Below are 23189 nucleotides of genomic sequence, written 5' to 3'. Positions count from 1 at the left end.
ATCTGGCAGCCTTGATTTTTCTAATGAGGCAATACATAAGATGGAATATGGCCAAGCCAAAAATAATTAAATCACTTAAGGAGAGGAATCTTGATACAGGATGGAAATACGACATTGCTTTAGCACCACGGCTACATAGGTCTCGGACACTGACTTTTATGACTAATGGTACATCACTTTAAAGTAATTATTACCCATCATGTTGCCAAATTTTGCCTCATGCTACAAGAGCAAGACAACACAATATTGATCCACAGCACTACATTTTGTTATATATCTATGGAGATTTCAGTCATCCAGGTCATGGTTGTCCCAAAGATGCTTTTTCAAAAGGCAACTGGACTTTGTTTCTCTTTTAAGAGATTTCGCTTCTCATCCAAGAAGCTTCTTCAGATCTGATGTATTTTGTTGATTCCTTTAAAACTCTTCCTCCCTTCCTTTCTTCCACTCCAACTCATATACTGGTAACTTATTTTGTCTGCCATCTTTAATATGCCCTTTGTATCTGCGTGTGTGCATGCGTGTGTGTGTTTGTGTATACACATATATTACATACACTTTTTATTTATTTAAAACATTTATAAAGCTACTCATTTTCTAACCAACTCTATGTATGTATGTATATGTACACATACTTTGCTTGCTTGTTTATTTTATTACATTTATTTTATTTATTAAACATACGGTACCCATCTCAGCCATCTAGACAGCTTATAAACAATAGACCTTAATAAGATTTACTTACCAATCTTTGGGAAGAGAATAAGAGAATAGTCAATTATGTGTTCTGGTTTCTTTCTGCCACTGTGAGGTCTAGCATCCAAACAGCTAGTCAGCCAGCACTTTCTCTAACTTTGGCTCGATCTCTAGTTCCATACCTACAAATATCTAAATGTGTATGTGTGTGTCCAGTGTTTTTGGGAGGGGAGGGAGGTATATAGTTCTCATATTCTTAATTGTATAGCATGATTTATTCATGAACTGTTCTTATGCATCCTCATCATCATTAAAGCAGAATGCATGATATTATGGAATACGACAAACTATTTTAGTAAAAGGGGCAGGGGACCATTTGTTGGCATCACAGTGGGATTATACTATTAATGTCATTTCAGGGAAGATTTATCTTCTGTTCAGAGAGTGTGCTTTCAAAGTACATTGCCCCTGGAGTAGATATTCACTGTGTCAAATTGAGATCTTACAAGCATATGGAGTTACTGAGAAAACATCTGTTTCTTTTCCTGGGGTAGAACTTATATTTGCATATAGAAAACCATTTCAGATTGGAACAATGAAGAATTACTGGAGGAGAAAAAAAAGTGGATGTGTGTAATGAGATAATAGGAATGTTTATGTGGCAGATGGGGTGGAGTTATTGGGGGACAGGCAGTGATAATGACATTTTGTAGAAGAGAGCTTCTTTTATTACACACACAGACACACACAGACACAAAAACATACACACATCAGATATATTCCGAAGCACACAAACAAGTGGAGTCAAGCCCCATAGCGCAATCACAATATGTTTTATTAATTAATATAGTATACTGAAGCATGTAGATATATGCATACATGTTCCTATATAAATATACATATACACACACACACAAAAATGTTGCTCTTTTATTATTGCCATTTTGGGTTTTTAATGTGATGAAAAATACGTTTATATGCTGGGGAAACTGAAAGACCTTTCAGAGTTTCTTAAACCATATATTTGTGTAAGATTACAATTTCAGAATCAGTATTATTATAAAGAAGCTAATTTATTAAAAGAATTAATGGTGGAATCTGGTGCATAGGCCAAAGAAAGTATGCCAGAGAAATAGAATTTCACAGATTTAATCTGAACAGTCACAGTATTGTAATTCCTCTAAGGTTATATTGGAATTACATGCACTTTTATCTAATAAACATTATACCCATTTAGCATCATTATATCTTTATTATTTTTTACTCATTATTTATTGCATATATTTTAGTTCATTCAACTCTCAAAGCTCTGAAAGGTTTATACTAATCAGTGGTTTTAAACATTGTGTAACTACAAGAGAGTCAAGAACAATATGAGCAACAAACAAGATCAAAAGCTCTTTGATGAAAGCAAACTCAACCTAAACTCATATTGTAAAAAGGGCATGTTAATACATATCTGTTAATACAACACTTAATTTAGTTAGTGAGTGTTTAACAGGTTAAATAAGCTAATCCATCTTGGAATTGTACTTGAATTGTAAATTCAAAATATAATAAATGAAATTGAATGTTTAGGCATTTGGTATTCTGAACGTATTACAATTAAGGAACTTCACTTATGCCAGGAGTTTTAAAATAGATTTTTAACTTAATCCTAAATAAGAAAGTGCAAATATACCCAGGGTTAGAATGATTGCAAGCAGCCTTTTCAGCTTGGGTTTAAAGACATCTCTAGTGTTTTGAGAAAACTTGAAAATTACAATATCTGACCACACACATATATTTTCATTCAGGAATGATTTATAGAGTCTACTTAATTCACCAAAATTTCAGATATTGCGGTATATCAAACCCTAAAGATACTATGGGAGGATTTGAACCACCTTATTCATTCTTTCTTTGCTCGTCTTCTTTCTTTCTTTGTTTGTTTGCTTAGATTAGACATTGATGAAATCTTGTTTCAAGAGCAGCCCTCGGGCACTGCTAGCATGCACCTGATCAATCATGTTTGCACTCTGGTCCATGTTTGTTGGGAGCATGCCACTGCATTGTGTAGAGCTGAGTGTGTTGCTAGGTGTAGCCCAAATACCCTTAGTGCTATCATCACAGATTGCTCATTGTTCAAGAGTGTTTTATGGGTAGCATAAATAATTGCTAAGGCTGGTTACATGTCGTTTACAAATTCCCAGTTACAGCTTTTATTTTATTTCCTGTTGATTTTATTAGTATACCAATAATCATATTTTTCTTTTAAATTGTATGCTTAATCAGTGTAATCTATCCCCCCTCCCCCAATAGTCAACTTGCCAACTAACTTTGTGTAGATAATAAAGCAAAGTATGTTATGCAAGTACAGTATCTTATTAGAATTTTCCTAGATGTTGTAACTAAATGAATATGACATACATATTTTATGGATTGGGAAAATAAGTAGAAATAATTTTATGTAATCAATTCATTTGATACTATGTTACATTATGATGTTTAACAAGCTACCTGTAGCTGAACTGTAGTGGTCCAATAATGAAGAAGAATGTAGCAAGTACATCATTGTAAGTATTAGGTTTTCTCAGCTCAAGGTAAAGATGGCAAGACCCTAATATTGATTCTTGCCAACTGCAAAATACAACGTGTTCTAGTTCTTTAGTTCAGCATAATATATTATACTACTACTAGACATGTACTACTGGACAACATTAGGATGGCATTGCCTCAATGGTTAAAAGAGCTGGAAAACTCAGAAGCTGGGTTCGAGACCTGAGCCCTAAGTGTTGGGGTGAGCTCCTGTTACTTGCCCAGCTCCTGCTTACCTAGCAGTTTGAAAGCATGCAAATGTGAGTAGATAAATAGGTATCACTTTGGTGGGCTAGTAACAGCTTTCTGTGCACTGGCGTATAGTCATGCTGGCCACATGACCATGGACATGTCTTCAGACAAACTTGGTCCCTTGACTAATAAATGGAGATGAGCATCACCCCAAGAGTTGAACATGATTGGACAGGAGAAACCTTCACCTTTATTATAGTAGTAATTTCTATAACTTTTCCTATCCAGTTCTGAGTTCCAGTATTTTTAAAAATGATTAAAGGAACTTGGAAGACTAGGATCGAATATCCACTCAATTGGGTGTCAGTCACTATTCTCAAATCAAGTACTCAGTGTTATTCTGGAAGATAAAAAGTGAAGAGTTCTCCATGTACAGTATATTTTAAAAAGTGTGTGATATGTGGATGCATAAATTTAATAAATTAGTAAACAAATGTGAGAGCAAGTTATTCTCAATAAAATCCAGTCTGAGTTCTTCCCTCCCCCCGTCTTACTATTGTAGTTTATCATCATGTATATTTTTCTTCTATTTTACACTTTTGACATATACAGACATATTTTAAATAGAAAGTTGGCTAGCATCGCCCTTGCACTTGGGGCTAATATTGCTATCTGGGGATAGAATAGAGGCCAAGAGATTCTATTCCGTCATTTCTCCTTTGCATGAAGCATTGTTCTTTCTGAACCAATATTCTTAAATTTATGAATTTCGGTATTATATGTGATCACTGTTGATCAGATCACAGAGGATAAATTTTGATTTTTGGCAGCTTTATGATTAGGAAAATCGCCTTTTAGTATCTTATTTTTTTCTTAGAGGAAATCTGATACATACATACATACATACATACATACATACATACATACATACATACATACAATTATTTAATCACTATTCTCTAGCAGTGTTATGTGCCTTGTGACTCAGGGAGAACTTCTTAAATTTGAGTCACATTCTTGCCATTCAGAGAATACTAATGAAGTTAAACCTTAATGATGGGAGGTTTTACTGAGGTCCCAGGTTGAAAGGCAGCTGAGTTGAACTGAATAATTAGTTTGTACATATAGTTGATAAATAGCAAGCTCTCTGATGACCTTTTCTCACCTACGTTGTCTGTAAGGAAACCTGCTGAGCTAGTTAATTTGGTCTCTGTTTGGCATTTAGCTTCCTTTTCTCTTTACAGCTGATGTTCAGTCTAACTATCCCTTGGTTTTTAAATAATACAAACACTATTTTGAATTCTGTCATTTTGTTAAAATGTCATTTAAAATCCTCTTCCCCAGGGACACCTTAATCACTTAGCTTTAGGTTGAGTATTGACTCATTTCAGTAAAGTAATAGGTTTTGTACTCTGAACCAAAGTACCCAAAAGTTAATTGGCCATAATCCAGCATGCTTTGTTTTATTATGAATGCTCTAGAAGTGAACATAGGCAAAGAGTGGGTATGAATTGTTATACCGAGGAACTGAAACCAATTAACCATCAGGCTTTAAAAGTAAATATTTGTAAAGATCTTTTCCCCCCCTGAAGAGATTGAAGATACTAAATTACAGGATTTTGAGGGACTTGGTTGTGTATTTGTCAGACGCTGTTACAATTGAAGCATCTGTCTCTCCTTGTCCATTTATTCACTTCCTTTTTTTAGTTGCTAAGGCTTAATGATGATTACATGAAGGAAATAAGGTAGGTGACCATCAGGGAGAATTTTGCTAAAGGGAAAACTATTGAGTAATAGCTTCTGCATTGAAGCTCGTGGATGCTACACATTTTTCCAGCATCACCTATTAAACTTTTTCTTCATTTAGATCAGGGGTGTCAAACTCGCATCGTCATGGCAGCGTCACATGACATAGCATAACTTTTTCCGCCTTCGCTAAACTGGGCATGGGCATGGGCATGGGCAGCGCTTGATGCATTTGATGCATCGTGCATAACATGATCTGTATTTTCTGAGATGTTTAGCCAAGTTGAAGATTATCAGCCTGGATGGGTATTTAAAATGTGGGGTCTTTGGTGCTCTCTGAGCTTGGTTGTTTTCTTGCCAATGTTTCATTACCCAAACTGGCTAATATTATCAGGATTAGCACTGATGATGTTACCTACTTTGGGTAATAAAACATCAGCAGGAAAACAACCAAGCTCAGAGAGAATGAAGGACCCCACATTTCAACCCTGAGCTACAGATATTCTTCTGCTCATGGAAACAACAGCTATGTCTAACTGTAGAAATGTTCACTTTATTCCCTGAGGTCCTGTGTATCTTATTTACTCATAATCCTTTGCTCTTTACAGCAGTCAGTTTACCACAATGATGGGGGTGATTTGTATGGTGACACCATTGCACAAATATCCTAATTACATACTTGTGTCATCGGATGCAAGTATATATATTATGACATTTGAAATGTGCCATCATTGCACGTGTCCTCATTTGCCTTAGCGATCCCCTAGGATTGTCATGAGTCTTTATGTATTCCTTTAGGGGTGGACTAGAGGTGAAGACGCTGGTCTCCTACTCAGAAGGTTGAAAGTTCAATTCTAGGTAGCAGCAGATATTTCTCACATAAGGTACAAACAAAAGATATCTGCTATGAGCTCAACATTGGGGTCATAAAAACAAATATTTTTAAAATCAAGAAAATGATTTTTTAAAAATAATAAAACTCCTTATTGTAGTTTGGAAATGTGGTGTTAGCTTTCAATAATGATTTGCAAGTACTGTAAATTTAAGCTACAGATACTGAAAATATGCTTTCCATGAAAATTCTAGCAAGAGAATGCTTTAAGAGAAGCTGTAGCTATGTCAAAACTAGGCAAGAGAGAATTAAAATAGTCCAATAATAAGTGCAATATTACAATATTTTCTAGTCTTTGGTTTTCCAAGTTTGCTAAAAATATTTTAATCTCCTTTCATTTTTAATATTTCATTTCACTTCAAAAATATTAAATCCCTCCTTAAATATTTTATTCAGAAATGCTTTTTGCAAAGAAATTACGTGTGTAATTTATATTGAATAAAATATCTGGGAAACTTTTGTTTTGAAAATGTTAAAAGATTGTAGTGCAATGTTTCTTTCTGATCTTGAATTAATGCCATGATACTATTTATATGATCATAGGAAGGCATCCAACTTGTCCCAAAGCCAATTAATTAAAATACTTCCTTGTACTTACATTGATGTATTGAACAGCATTTCAGAATAGCACAATAAAGGCCATGGTTCTGTGTACACATACTTGGGAATAACAACATTAAACTTAAAGGAACTGTCTGAGTAAATTAGCATTGAACGTCACTGTTCAAGGATACACAATATGCATAGACACCTACAAATACAGGCTACATTTTCATAACCAGCATTTGCATTTTCTGAGTTGGATGAGCACATCTTTCTTTCTCCAGTCCTGGCCACTTTTTACGGAGGCACGATTGAGAGCATTTTAACAAACACTATCACTGTTTGGTTTGGTGGCAGCAGGTCCTCAGATAGAAAGTCCATTAAGAGAGTAGTAAGGACAACTGAGAAGATTGTAGGAAGCTTGCTTCCTGTTATTCAGGATTCTGCATATAAGCACTATGTGCTTAGAGCTTGAAGCATTGTTAGACATCCCACATAGCCACTTCACGGTCTGTTTCTGTTGTCCCATCCTGAGAGGAGGTTTCGAAGCATTTATAGCAGGACTACTAGATTCTGTAACCACTTTGTTTCTTATGCCATCCGTCTTGTAAATTCGGATTATTATTTTTTTGTCATGTATATGTATACATTCAAACTAGACTGTGATGTTTCTCTGTGTCATATGTATGTGTGTGTATGTGGATATATGCATAATGTTTATCCTTTGAGAGCTGAAAACAACAAATTTTCATTTTAATGTATGCTACTTAGTATACATTTAAAGGGACAATAAAGTTCTACTCCTCTCCATCCATCCCATTCTATTCTATTCTATTCTATTCTATTTTATTCTATTCTTACTGCAGAGGAACAGGTATGAATTATGTATTATGTATTTAACAGTTATTAGAACTGTAAGATAAATTGCTTATTTTTGTATCCAGCAATCAAATAAATTATTAATAGATTCAGTTTTTAATACTGAAACTACATAGTTTTGGAGCTTAAACTATTTTCACCTAATCATAACTACCATTTTGGGGAGCAAGTAAACTTGCAAGCCTTTAGATAAATTGAATGAAGGCTGCTTTTAACTTCAAATTTCCTAATTTGATACCACGACTAAGGAACAAGTCTAGCATTTCTAATGTATTCATACTGGGACTAGCTGCAGTGAGTGAGATTACTGGAAACATATTTTCATATATGTTAAATAATATCTATTTTGTAACTACCCTGCCCTATCCTCTTTCTTGGGTTATCAGCTTTTGCTCTGAGGGCTCTACGCAGTGGAGATGGTGTAGAGATGTCCTACTACCTTTTTATAGGACACATCTTATAATACACTTGTATTTCATCCACAGTCCACTATTGAGGGAACCTAATTCTGCCGTTAGCTGTTCCAATTTCAAAATAGTGTTTTAAGTTTTCTCCTGATTGGTTTGTCTTGGCATACAAATGATCTACAATGCCTCATTCACAATCTTCAGTGGTTGGCACCTGCCCGGCTCCCATTGGTTGATTAAGGCAACTGTGGGCATGTCTGTCCCTCTGGTCTGCAGGCCTACAGTTCATGGCCATTTTGTTTAGGCTGCAGGATAAATTAGATCACACAGGCATAGAATCCTTGATCTTAATATCTGCAAAGTCTCCTTTGCTCATTAAGTGGGCTGTTTGTACGCCCTGGTAGGCCAGTCTTCTGAAAGACCACTAGTTTGGTTATGAAACATGTGTTCAGAAGTCTTTCTTGTAGATTTGTCTGATTAAAAAAAGGGGGGGGTATTGCTAATCAATTTAAACTGGGAAAAATGTAGTATATAAGAGCTTCTTCTCATGTTGATAAAAGTGGTATCCATTATCAAAACAATGAGCCGATGGAAATTCTACTCCTTCATAAGATGTAGATATTTAGCCCTTTTCATTGAAAGATCAGGAGGAAACAGGCAACTTTTGCCATCTTGAAACTGTTTAGGTGTCTCTTTTGAAGTAGAAGAATTTCTGGAATTTTGGAGTTGCCTTATATTCTGACACACACACACACAGAGAGAGAGAGAGAGAGAGAGAGAGAGAGAGAGAGAGAGAGAGAGAGAGAGAGGGAGAGAGAGAGTGAGTGTTAAACAGAACTTGTACCATGATTTAACTGTGGGGAACAAAGACTGATATTCTGATGGTTCTGTCCCAAATTAATAAATGAAACATTTTCTTTAGCATTTATTGAAGAGGTTTGGCAGGTTTAGGTTAAACTGACTAAAATTCTCCTGGTTTCTACCTCTAGTTGAGGTGACAGAAAGTTGAGTAAACCTGTCTTAATAATTTTCTGGAAGACAGCTTGATAGAATAAAGGACAGATGATGATAAATGGAAGGGAAGTGTCTCAAGACTCTACACACATTTCTTCCTGCTTTACTCTCCCATTCTTTTGTCCAACTACAGGTAGTCCTCAAATTACAACAGTTGATTTAGTGACCATTCAAAGTTACAACGGCACTGAAAAAAGTGAGTTATGACTGTTTTTCACACTTACAACTGTTGGACCATCCCCTTGGTCACGTGATCAAAATTCAGATGCTTGGCAATTGACTCATATTTATGACTGTTGCATTGTTCTGGAGTCATGTGATCCCTTTTGCAAACTCCCGACAAGCAAAGTCAATGGGGGAAAATTGGGGGGAAATTCACTTAATAAATGTGTCATTTGCAACAGAAATGTTGGGCTCTATTGTGATGGGAAGGACAACCTTTGATTTGTTTTACTCTTGGAAATAGAACTGCTTCCAGTGTTGAGAAATAGCCCAAATGACAGGTGACCTCTAGAGTATTTTAGAAATGGGGCCTTTCTTGCATTATTGCAGGTCTTTTTCATATTAGTATTTTAGTTGTACTATTTTATTTTGGCTAAGAAAAATAATCTATTAGATAATTTAACAATCATCCCTCTTTATATAGTGTCTGGGAATAAACACTGGATGAGATAAATAGGCCTGTCAAAGTGTAACTGGGGAGCCATGAAAAGACATAGCTGTATCTTGTCTGTCTAAGCAGGTTCAGGACAAAGAAGGATTGTATAATAATAGTTGTAGCCTTCTTCTTCAAAACTGAGATTACCAGTTTGACAAGGGTTATATCTCATTTTTTAAACATTTCTAACCCAGAGATCTTAACCACAGCTAGAATGGTGATGCCATTATAATAATTTGTTCATGCTATCTCCAATTGAGTAATTTCTGTGTTGGCTATGCATATTGCGATCCAGGCATCACTTTGGTGATATAAAATCTGTTTTTATTAGCGCTATAGAAAAATCCAGCATCTTGTTGAAAGCCAACACAGTGAGATAATTCACATGGTAAACTAAGTCCAGTGGAATGCAATGTCAAGTTTACCATTACCTATGGAAATTTAGTAGGGCAGGGGTCCCCAACCTCCGGTTCGTGGACTTGTACCTGGCTGGGACATGCCAAAAACCAGGCTGTGCAAAAAAGTGAAGCGCCATCCACAGGATGCAGGGAGCATATGAAACAACGACACTTCTGATCTTTGGAAAAACCTCTTTCTACAGAACTGCTCCCCGGAGCCCAAAAGTTTGGGGGCTGCTGTAGTAGGGAATTCTGGGTAATTTATTATGTCATCTTGCTCAACCACCTTCATAGGCTTATAGTTACAGGATATTATGGAAGGAAGGGTTGCTCAGAATATTCTTTTTAGCTCTTGGGAGACATGTACATCAAGCAAACAAGCAAGTAGCAGGTCACAGCAATTGGAAATCTTGACCAAGTTCAAAAGCTAAGAAAGCCAAGCCTGATTAGCAGTTGAAAAGAAACTTGATTTCATATTCTTTGTGTTGAGTAGCTATGTGAGTGAAATAAACCAACAAACAAATTCTCAGGAAGTCCCAAGACTATACTGTAGCCTGAACTGCACTTTATAAGCATTTCCTTCTCTCTGCTATGTGACTTGCGTGCTGAGCACAAAGTTCAACCATAAGACAGAAATCTCTGTTCAGGGTAGTTCAACATGCATGATACTTTTTCATCCTGTGACTAAGAAAATTGTATGGATATATTTAGGTAGTCACCATAAGTTCAACTTGAGTCAGGGATATCATTACACAACCTCTAGTGTGTAAATGTTCCCTCTGGCAACAAATGCCATAAATTAACGATATGCTGTATAATTAAATCCTTCCTTTTCTTTGTCTGGAATCTCCTGCCAATAGATTTCATTGGATAATCATGCATTCTGACATTGGGATGAAAATTTGTCCACACCGTACCATTTCATCTACTTCAGACATTTTTTCCTTGCCAATATATATGGGGCCCTGTGTCTGGGCCTATTTTATTTGTATTCTTGCCCAGATTAGATAGCAAAGCACAGACAGGCAACTTGTGCAATCCCATAAAAATGTAGGTTGATATCTTTTGATTGTAGCCTTTCAATCTCTCTGATATGTGACTTGGCTAAGTTGAACTATGGAGAGAAATCCATAAGGCAGAAATCTCTATTCAAAGTAGCACAGTATGTTTGGTGGATGACATGTCTTCCAAATTTTGTTTCTGGTTCAGAAGAGCATGGTTTCTAAAGGCATATTTTAACTTGCAGCAGTGTCGTTTGCTTCTTGGTTCATATTTATATGTATTTATTTTTACTGTAAATGAGTACAAAAACCTTGAACACCTAGAATAAAAAAAATCAAAAGCATATTATTTTATTTTTAACAACAAAGGAGCTGGCTTTCCCTCCTTATATTTGTATTTATAGATTTAGATGGTGTCCTATCAGATGCTGAGACTTTAGCTCTCTGTTTTAGCTATAATCTAACAGAACCACAGTTAATAAAGTAGGTTTTGTTTCCAAACTCTTAGCCCTTCTGTATGATTAATTTATTACATTGGGCTTATTATTTATGAAATTGGGCTTATTATCGGGGGGGGGGTGTCTTATTTTCAGGGAAACAGGGTATTTATATTTATATTTCTTTACTTTACTTTCATAAAAAACTGGTTAAAAGTCTTCTGGCCACAAACTTTATGATAGATTTACAAAGTACGTCAAGCGGAGCTGAAAAGTTAATCGTACAGAAAGTCTCACATATGTATAATGAATTTTGAAGTGTTATATAATATCATATAATATTGTTATATGTTATTGAAATAATTAATAATATGCAAAATAAGATTGAAAGCAAGCATATTGTTTTGCTTTGTGTCTTGGTATCCATATTAGAAGAAAGAAATACTCAGATTATTTATTTTTAATAGCCATCCTGACAGTAAAGCCACAGCAGCCAGAATTCTGATGGACCAAGAATTTTGCTGTCGTGTCTGCATCTTTCAAATGTAGTTGCAAGAATGTATTTCTTGCCAGTTTTTTTTAAAGAAGCAGCTACTGAGTTTTCGCTGCAAACCCATGTTTGTCTTCCAAGTTCAGTTGTACTCATGCCCAGGACGGTGTATAGAATTACATCTTGAAACTGGATGTTGAACAAAATATGGACCAAAATTGTTTGTCTTATTGAAAAATCTAGAAAAGAAAAAAAAGAGCATGTTGTTTGCATATCTTACAAAATCCTATCCTCAAGAACTTTCTTGTAGTGCTGTTTTATTTCCAAAACTTCCACAAAATCTAACGGGCCTTTTGTTTACATTGGTATTGTTGCTATCCGTCCACAGAATATAACAAAGCAACTGCACATGAAAAATCACAAAGGCTAAGTTAGTGAAGGTTAAGTAAATAAGTAGCAGATTTTCTCCCTGCATATAAAAACTGCTTTCTTGTTTAATGGATGCATCCCCTTTTAATTTTATGCAAAGTGGGCTGCAGATTGTCTGAGCAGTCCTCACTGATGCTGGAACAAGAAAACTTATTCTTGAATAATGTTTTGACATTGGCATGGGTGTGTCTCAGCTTGAATTGATAAGCATGAGAAACAACTTTGTAAGGTGAGCTAGTAATGAATTCACTTCCATGACAATGCTGGACATCTGCAGAATAGTACTGATGAGAGAAACATTCATGTTACCCATCTACCCATCCACACTAACTTCCCATTTTAAATTCAGAGAGATTCCCGAACTAACTAAAGGTACCAATAATAATACTAAACAAGCATCCTGCTTTCTATGAACTAGTACAGAAGGATTGTTGTGTTGTGGTCGTTTTTCCACTGTAAGCCTGAAGACAGGTTTTTTTCCCTTTAATTTATCTCTCTTAAAAATATAATGCAAGTTGTAAGGGCATTTATGTAAGCTGTGAATGCATTGAATATTGATTCAATGCATTCAATGCATTCACCAGAGTCATTTCTGGTGAGAGGGGAGGCTATACAAATTCTGACAAATAAATAAACAAATAGATAAATTATGTGTCAAGAATGATAGCTTAAAAGAGAATAAAGAACTGTCCTTGAGACAGAACTAAGATTTTGGATCAAAAAGCAGACTTACATTTTTTTTTAAAAATCCAGATTTTGAAACTTATTCCATAGGGATCAAATACGTATTGTGGGAGGGTGGAAGCCCCAATTCATTGCTGTAGAGCAGGGATGAAATATGCTCAGGGCATATGTAGGTCAGAAATGGAAATTTGCTGCATTTCTTGTATTTTCCAAGGGAGCGATAAAGTGGAAGTGACCTCCATTTTCGCTTATCCTGTTGGATAATAGGAAATGTGAAAACCCAGGAGTGCATCCAGGGTGACTCTGACTCTTTGGAACTGGCTGTTTTTAGTACAGGTAGTCCTCAACATACAACAGTTCACTTAGAGACCGTTCAAGATTACAATGGCACTGAAAAGGAAGTGACTTATGACCATTTTCCACTCTTATTATCATGGCATCATCCTCATGGCCATGTGATTTACATTTAGACGCTTGACCACTGGTTCATTTTTAGGACGGTTGATGTGTCTCGGAGTCATTTGATCCCCTTTTGCAACCTTTGGACAAGCAAAGACAACGGGGAAGCCAGATTCACTTAACAACTGTGTTATTAATTTAACAACTTCAGTGATTCACTTACAACAAATATGGCAAAAAAGGTCATAAAATGAGACCACTCATTTAACAAATTTCTCATGTAGAAAAAGAAATGTTGGGTTCGATTGTGGTCATACATTGAGGACTACCTGTACACTATCAAAAGGTGACAGAAATTGCTGCATACCAGGATCTGGTGAAGGATATGCACTATATCAGCGAGATTATTACAAGTAGGCCTTGATTTATGACCACAATTGAGGCCAAAAGTTCTGTTGTTAAGTGAGACATTTGTTAAGTGAGTTTTGCCCCATTTCACCAGCTTTCTTGCCACAGTCATTAAGTGAAGCACTGCAGTTGTTAAATTAGTAACATGGTTGCTAAGTAAATCCGACTTTCCCATTGACTTTGCTTGTCAGAAAGTTACAAAAGGAGATCACATGACCCCTGGATACGGCAACCAACAAAACACGACTCAGTTGCCAAGAGTCTGAATTTTGATCACAGGACCATGGGGTAAGTGTGAAAAATGGTCATAAGACACTTTTTCCAGTGCTGTTTTAACTTTGAATGGCCATTAAATGAACTCTCATAAGTCAAGGACTACCTGTACTGCATATTGGCATCTGGCATACAACTTAATATTTTATATCACGGGTGTCAAACTCACCACGTCACATTGCCATCTTGTGACGTATCTCAACATTTTTTCCCTTCACGGAGCTGGGTGGGTGTGGCCTGTGCATGACGCATCCAGCCCATGGGCTGCCAGTTTGACACCCCTGGTTTATATCAGAGATGGTATTCAGCAGGTTCTGACCAGTTCTGGAGAACTGTAGAAGAAATTTTGAGTAGTTTGGAAAACCTGTAAATACTACCTCTGGCCCCACCCCCATCTATTCTCTACCTCCCAAGTCCCAGCTGATCGGGAGGAAATTGAGATTTTGCACTAACCTTCACCTAGAGTGGGGCAGGAATGGACATTTTACAGTATCCTTCCTCTGCCACACCCACCAAGCCATGCCCACAGAACTGATAGTAAAAAAATTTGAATCCCACCACTGGTTTACATGCTGTCTGTGTATTACTGATGGGCATAACAAGTGGCTCTGCAGTAGAGAACAGGTGAGATGGTTTATTTTAGGTTTGTCTTTGCTGTTTTGCAGTATTTTAACCAGTAATTGAGAGCACAGCAGGTTGGAAAGTCTATCTACACTTTTAGGAGAAAAAAGAAAAGAAACATCAAATCCAAAGAGACTGATCTGCTTAATAAACATAGATCATGAGAAGAGTCTCTGGGAAATCATGCGTGTCACATGGATTGAAATGGTCCCTGCCTGGTCTGGCTGGAAGGCCTTATGGCTGTTGCTGCATAGTGTATGCCTGACAAGAGCAGGCAGCCAGGCCCTATATACTGTAGCTGAGTTCATTGCTTTTGTGCTAAATTTCATGTAAGTATTAAAAAGTATGTACTAGTTTAGCCCAAAGCATTGCAGAGGGAGATGGGTTAAATCTGTGGAGCAATATGGTTTCCAGGTTGCCTGGATCTCATCATTATTTAAACCTGGAGATTTTTCCTGAAAGAAAAGGGCAGGGTAATGCTGCACTATCTCACCTGCACTCTTTTTGGTTTGGGCACGGAGTCAAAAGCCGTGCGGAGAGAAGTTTTATAGACAAGGCTTATAAAAAGTGACAGGCTTTAGCTGCTTCTAGGTTGGAATCTGGCAAAACAAACAATTATGTCACGACTGTTCTTAATATTTTATGTTTCTCATGCTAAAACAATTATTCTTACTATTTCTAATGTTTAAGTGTAAGGGTTGATGCTTGTAGAGCCAATATGACCTCATCCTTCAGGCACTGGAAGAAGGGATCAGAAAGCTTTGAAGAAATATAATTTGAAACAAATTTTAAAAATGAAAATAATACTAAAAAACAACTTTGAAATTCAAAACAAAGGAATGGGTGAGAAAATATTCCAGTGAAGGTTGAGAGGCAATGAAATGGAATATCCTTGAAGATATTATAACTGGATGGAAAAGCGAACAAAAACATTTTGCACTATAAGTTTTTTTTTTCAAATACAGCTATTGTCATTCTAAGACCTCTTCTTTTTTTTGAAAATCATTAGCATTTCCCCCCCCCCCATTTATAATAAAAGTGATTATAGCTTTTAAAAGCATTCAGTGGAACACAAATCATTTTGGAAAACACATCTCTGGTCAACAAAGTGAAAGCCCCCCCCCCCAGTTTTTGCATATAATGGGAGTAGGACTTTGATCTCCCTGTTATGGCTATAAATTTTGTCATTCATTGTCAAAAATACTCCTATTTCATGCATCATCTCCATCTTTCTTGCTACCATTTTGATACGCAAATGTAATCTCTTTAAAGTACATCTGCCTGGTTTGCTAACAAAGTTTTTTAAAGCACAGTTAGTTTCTGATTGAAAATCTTTCATTAACATGACATCTTAGCTGATATTTAAATATTTCATGGAGTTATGTTTGAAATAAATCTTAGATCTAGTTAATTTACAAAGTTCTCTGAGCTGTTGATTAAATATAAAACCAATAAATCTTAATGTCCGAAAAGTTATATAAAGAATTGTTTGTAAGTAAATGGAAGGGGTGGGGGGCGTGTGGAGAAATTTGCATTGTGACATTATGGTATATTTTCCCTATGTATTGTGGTATATGCTCTCTATGTATTCTCAGACCATATCACAATGCAAGTATGAAAGGACAAAGCTTGGTGTATGATGTTGCAATGAATATTTGTCATTTTGGCATAAATGTTATTTAAAATGAATGTCTTGCATAAAGAATAGTATTAACTAAGAAAGTAAGCTGATCTTGCTTATTTTTAAATATACAAAAACCTAAACCAATTATGGATTCTGGGCAATTTTTTAAAAACCCTTTTTAATCATTTTATCAATATAAACTTTATAGTAGACAGCAAATCATTTGCCATTTAGGATGTCTCCTTCCTTCCTTCCTTCCTTCCTTCCTTCCTTCCTTCCTTCCTTCCTTCCTTCCTCCCTCCCTCCCTCCCTCCCTCCCTCCCTCCTTCCTTCCTTCCTTCCCATGTAATCGATTAATGCAAAATGTGGCAATAGATTAATGGAATCTATAATTGCCACATTAGTTAGTGCAGTGTATTAACATTCATTGAGGACTTTTTAGTCAAAAGAATGTTGAACTGTTGAATATTGAGACTCATTTTTTAAAACCATATGTGGGAACTGTTGCTCTTTGTATAGCAAGATTATTTAGATTATGATCCGAAGTATTTTGTAATATCAGCCACCCGTCTTATGACTTGAAAATAAAAGAATCACATTGCTTTAGTGAGGCAAAGCTAAAAGAAGGAATTTTTGCTCTAGAAAAATAATCATTGTTTTTCACAGTGCTAATTTATGGAGAGTGGTCAGGATTAGCCAGTAGTTTTATGGGCTTGGACATTTATTATGTCCTTCCACATCATCTTTACACCTGAAGACAGTTTACATATGTTATGTTTTATTAGTGATTGGTGGAAAGCGATGACTGGTGCTCAGCCATTCAGATCAGTTATACCATGAAGGAGAATAAAGACGAGTGAATTGATTCTGCCTATCTCAGTGCAAAGCAGTAGTCCTAATCACAACTGAGAACTGATTTCATGCACCTCGAACAGAGAAGGCTCCCCATTGTGAGCGTTTGCCTTCAGTTCATGATGAAGTTAGTGAGCCAACAGACTTATTCCTCCTTTCCCACATTGTGTTTTTGGCCAACCAAATCTGCTGGTATGTAGGCTGGCTGTGAGCATTAGATAATGGCACAAAATAAATAAATAGAATTAAATAATCCATAAGGTAACATTTATTTATTAACCATCATTTGGCTGCTGCCTAGTCTCAAAATTCTCATTAAAGCACCAATGTTCCTGAAACAAGCTAAATTATGCATACAGAAGAACTTCTATAATATGGCTCAGAGCTGTGACCCCCAAACATCTGGTAGAAGCCACCGTGACATTGTGTGTATGTGTCATGGCGTCATTATGTAAATGATCCAGATAATGTTATTTGTGCACTTTGCAGAATTTGCATCATTTTTGTGAGGATGTCACTGGTCAGAACCCACCTGACCAGCCTATCTCCCCTGCAGACACACACATGCCTTTGAGATTCTATAGATGAAATCCATAGGTCATGCAGACTACAATATTTGTTAGAGGCAATTTATGGTCTTGCCTGTAGGATTGCATATTACCCAGAATTGCCTCAGAAGAACTTGTAGGAGCTTTTTCATATTGCCATGTCGTGCTACAGATCTTGTAATCAATTAGATACAGTGAAGAGATCTATAGAAATAAATCTCATAGCCAATTAGACTATAGAACCAAGAAAGCTGTTGGTTCTACTTGATGTGGAATGTACCTACATTCAGCATCTTACTGTGCCTTTAACTGAATGCAAAATCTTAAATTTTCAATGTTCTTTTACTAGGATGCTTGTGTGAGGAAGAGGCTCCCTGTTCTCATCACAGCCTGCCCTTTAATTGTCCTGAGAAGTGTATCCACTTCTCTTTTGAATCTAATTTTATCTCAGACTTCTTAGGATGGTATGTTGTTCTTCTTATCAACTATCGACGATAAAGCACATTTTATCAGTGTTTCTAGCTTGTTCAATATTATTAAAATGGTAGCTTGCAGAAATGATGATGATGATGATGATGATGATGATTGTTTTAAAATCTGCACCTACTTTGCTGGATCAAGTTCTTTCACTGACAACTGTTGGACATTTTGTTTCCCACTTCTGTTGCTTCCTTTCCCTTCTGTGCCCACCTATATTTCACTTTAGCAGAGCCCCACACCAAATATCAAATCTCTCAGCCTGACGTACGTTCTGTACTTCCGGGAGAAACGTTGACATTGCACTGTCAAGTGAAAGAGGCCAACACCATCACTTGGACTAAAGATGGAAAACGTTTGATGCCCAATAACCGGACAGTCATTACTGGGGAAACTCTGTGGATTAAAGATACGACACCCAGAGATTCGGGCCTTTATGCTTGCACTGTTAGGATTGCAGACAGTGAAAGTTTCTACTTCATTATAAATGTCACAGGTAAGCTTGTTGAAAGACATTTTTCAATGTGTGTAGTTTCACTTAATTAGGTATGGGGATGCAGCTTTACTCTTTACTAAGGTAAAAGAAAATATGCCACGTAACATTCTAGTTATTCTTTCATTACTCATCTGATCTAGCTTTTAGGTGACTTCATTGATGGCCTTTTTGGTATATCTTCCATGTGAAAATCACAAGAGGGGATTTTCAACTGTCCTCCTCCTTTAAAAACCATTGTTAAGTATTCCACCAGCAATAATTTATACTATAACTATTTTAAGGTATTGTACCAGCCATAGAATACTGTAACCATTATTCCACCAGCAATAATTTATACTGTAACCATTTCAAACTATTCCACACACAATAATTTAAAATGAAACCATTAAAAATATTCCATACACAATAAATTACAATAAAACACGCCACCTAAAGCCCACGCCAGCCCGCCGCTTCAGCGAGGGAAGGCCCGGAGGCCTTTCCTCATGGAGGTTCGCCACCCGCTGCCCGCGTGACCCACGCCTGCCTGCCGCTTCAGCGAGGGAAGGCCCGGAGGCCCCTCGGCGAAGCTAGCCTCCCACCCCCCCTCGCGCTTAGTTGCTTACCTGAGGGAAGCAGCAAGCTCCTGGAAGGCGAAGGGAAGGGAGTTTTGAAATGGAGGACCTGCTTTTAAACGGGTCGCCTCCAGCCCGCTCACTGATTGGCTGGACTCCAGCCAATCATTGAGCGGCGGGCTGGGCTAGCTAGTTTAGTGCAGACAGGCGGGGGAGCAAGCGAGCGAGCTGCATTGGGACGGCAAGGGCGATCGAGCGACAGGGCCGTTTCCAGTTCCCAGAAGTTACTTCCGGGTCCGGTTACTTCCGGGTTCGGTTACGAACCGGATCGCCCGATCCGGTGCGAACCCGCAGGAACCCACCACTGTGCTAGGTTCAATTATGGCCATAACTGAAGGACTACCTGCATAAGCAGCTTTGTATGTATGTGTTCATTATTTAGCAGCTTGCCTGTATATATTAAAACTATGAAATCCTTTAAAATAGGTCCTTAAAAATGTGTGTTAGTGTGTACACAGCCTCACTATTTCAGAGCAACCATGACTCATTCCAGAGGCATACTATTTCTGCTGTCTCCTCACATGTGCGCACACACATCTCTTTCTCTTTGCATGTAGAAATATCCAGGAGTGTATTTTGATGCCTAAAAAAATGACACAGCTGCCTTAATGATTAACAGGGAAGCTGTTTATGCATTCCTGTGTGTTCTGAGTCACTTTTTTCAAAAAGGGTTTCTATAGATCTGGAATATAAACTGGAAACTAAAAATTATAATTAATAGACCCACCCAATATGTATGCATCTATCTCTGCAGAATTATATTCAGTGGGGTCACCCCAGAGATAGTCCGAAGCTCACATCATCAGAAATAAGGATGTTTAAATCATTTAATGTTCCCCTAACAAATAGAGTGGGTATATGTGTATTATAGTAATAAAAACAAACTATTTGCATTTTCAGTAATAATAAAGCTATTTTACATTACTTTGCATTTAATACATGGTACAGATATTATCTATTCCTTTAGACATATATATATTTCTTAAGTCACAAATGTATTTTATTTTGCTTCTTAAGAAAAAAGAATAAACAAGGTAATATTTTATTTATGATTTTGATTCATGATCTATGTGTATGCATGGAGGGGACAGCAGTGCATACTCATGGATGTTCTGAAGTACAAACCTAGTTTCATTGACTTACAACCTATGGTTAGTTGCACAGTCAGCTAGATGTTTAGCCTGGATTTAACATTTTGATCTACTTATCGAATCCTTCCAAGGATGATGATGATAATGGTGATGATAAATAAGACTTTTCATTGGCTCAAGGTTGATTCAGCCTTCCATCCCATTATTTTAGCCAACACATTATTGGGGCAATGTACTGACTCTTTAAACCACTTAGAGAGGTGTAAAGCCCTGTGAAGCGGTATATAAATCTAAGTGTTATTGCTATTTTCAGAATTATCTATCACATATGTATTGTTCTTAATATCCAGACTGCAGAAAAGTGCATGTTTGCTTACAACATCTAGCAGATAAATGATTTTTAAAATAATTTTTTGAAACTTCAGATGTTCTTTCATCTGGAGATGATGAAGATGACAATGATGCATCTGAGGATTTTGTGAATGACAGCAACCCAACCAGTAAGTAGATTCAATAGTTAAAGCTGTTTGGAAGATATGTGTTGAAATACATTGTTCTTGCTACCTTTTCATTCTTCTGCTCTTGAGCTCTTCATCCAAGCTCCCAGCTTAAATTTTGTGAAGATGAGGTTTTGTTTTACTGTGGTTTACTCCTTGCTGTAAAGTGCACAAGCTTTAATTATCAATTTTCTTATTTAAAAAAATATGTCTAGTATTTGTGGCATGGATATAAGTTAGCATATTTTTCTCTGTTCATTTATTTGAATATGTACCAATTTATTTTTGATAATGTGACAATAATTTATAATAAAACAAACACCTTTAAGGGAGAATATAATGATCAAGAAGCTATATTTTACCTGATGACTGTATGGCCTAATTCCAAAAACAAAAAATTTGACAGTTCAGACAGAAAGTGATTACCATATCTGTCAGCAGTATCAAAACAATTTGAAACTAAACATTGCTGTCAGATTGTATTTTTAATAAATCAGAAGAACTATATAATAATCATAAACATATTGTCTATATTTAATTGTAATTAAAGGTAAATTCAAAATGAATGAATCCAATCTAGTTTTAATTTAACTTCAACAACTCCTTTTTGGAGAATGGCCATGAGATCTCAGTCCAAGATTTATTTATTTATTTATTTATTTATTAATCATTTTTATATGCCGCACCCTCTCCACCAAGGGACTCGGGGCGGCGTACAATTTACTACATAACAAATAATGACAATGACAAGGAGGAGATATACAAAAAGCATTATACACACACAATAAATAAATAATCAATCAATTAAAACTGCAAAAAAGCAATTAAAAACAATTAAAACACCCAGAGTCAAACCTAATTTAAAATTGTATCCAGAGGGATTAGAATAGCTATAATTCAAGCCAGGCCGGCTAGTCGGAACAGGTGGGTCTTGAGTTTCATGTGGAAGGAGCGGAGATCGGTTGTTGTCCTGATGTCGGGGGGGAGGTCATTCCAGAGGTCTGGGCCCATCACAGAGAAGGCCCTGCCCCTCGGCGCCGCCCTCTGGCATTGCTTGGTGGACGGCACCCGGAGAAGTCCCTCCCTGTGAGAGCGAATTGGTCGCAGGGATGTATGGGGCAGGATACGATCCCGCAAATAGCTAGGTCCTGTGCCATGGAGCGCTTTAAAGATAGTAATCAAAACCTTGAAACGCACCCAAAAGACTACAGGGAGCCAGTGCAGCTCGCGCAGGAGTGGTGTCACATGGGAGTACCTCGTACTCCCTATCACTGCCCGCGCGGCCGCGTTCTGGACCAACTGCAGTCCTCGGGTGCATCTCAAGGGAAGACCCATGTAAAGAGCATTGCAGTAGTCCAGACGAGACGTCACCAGCGCATGAGTGACTGTGCGAAGGGCATCCCGGTCCAATAGGGGGCGCAATTGGTGCACCAGGCGAACCTGGTGGTACGCCCCCCTTGCCACGGCTGCCACATGGTCATCCATAGACAGCTGGGCATCTAGGAGGACGCCCAAGTTGCGCGCCCGTTTCACGGGGGCCAGTTGGTTGCCCCCAATGGCCAGCGATGGGGTCAGCTAGTTGAACCGAGGGGCCAGTAGCCACAGCCACTCCATCTTGGAGGGGTTGAGTTTAAGTCTGTTGTCTCCCATCCAGACCCGTACGGCTTCCAGACATCGGGACATCACGTCAATGGCCTCATTGGGGTGGTTCGGGGTGGAAATGTACAGCTGAGTATCATCAGCGTACAGATGGTATCCCACCCCAAAACCACGGATGATCTCACCCAGCGGTTTCATATATGTGTTGAACAGGAGAGGCGAGAGGACCGACCCCTGTGGCACCCCACAAGTGAGTGGCCTCAGGGTCGACCGCTGCTCCCCTGCCAACACACATTGCGTCCGGTCGGAGAGGTAGGAGCAGAACCACCGTAAAACGGTGCCTCTTACTCCCAGCCCCTCCAGCCGGCGCAATAGGATACCATGGTCGATGGTATCGAAAGCCGCTGAGAGATCTAACAGGACCAGGATAGAGGAACAACCCCTATCCTTAGCTCTCCAGAGATCATCAACCAACGCGACCAAGACCGTCTCCGTGCTGTGCCCGGGTCGGAAACCGGACTGGCGTGGGTCTAGATAGTCATTTTCCTCCAGGTGGCGTGGGAACTGCGTAGCCACCACACTCTCTACAACCTTCGCTAAAAAGGGAAGGTTGGAGACTAGACGATAATTAGCTAGCTCAGTTGGGT

General features: G+C 37.7%; 1 protein-coding gene across 3 annotated transcripts in view; it reads left to right on the top strand.

Moving 5' to 3' along the window:
• FGFR2 (fibroblast growth factor receptor 2) overlaps positions 1-23189 on the top strand; it is a 126089-nt gene that overhangs the window by 13755 nt on the left and 89145 nt on the right. For 2 of the 3 annotated variants that reach the window (XM_081955666.1, XM_081955665.1), the window contains exons 3-5: positions 9080-9142; positions 18478-18741; positions 20872-20946. In XM_081955666.1, coding sequence (XP_081811792.1) covers positions 9080-9142; positions 18478-18741; positions 20872-20946 — 402 coding nt within the window. The remainder of the gene's footprint in view (positions 1-9079; positions 9143-18477; positions 18742-20871; positions 20947-23189) is intronic. The other variant, XM_081955667.1, reaches the window with a different exon arrangement.

The sequence above is a fragment of the Natrix helvetica genome (genome assembly GCF_964273705.1).
Source record: "Natrix helvetica genome assembly, chromosome: 5".
Classification (NCBI taxonomy): domain Eukaryota; kingdom Metazoa; phylum Chordata; class Lepidosauria; order Squamata; family Natricidae; genus Natrix; species Natrix helvetica.
The sequence above is the reverse complement of the archived record's forward strand: the minus strand, read 5'-3'. Positions and strand labels throughout refer to the sequence as shown.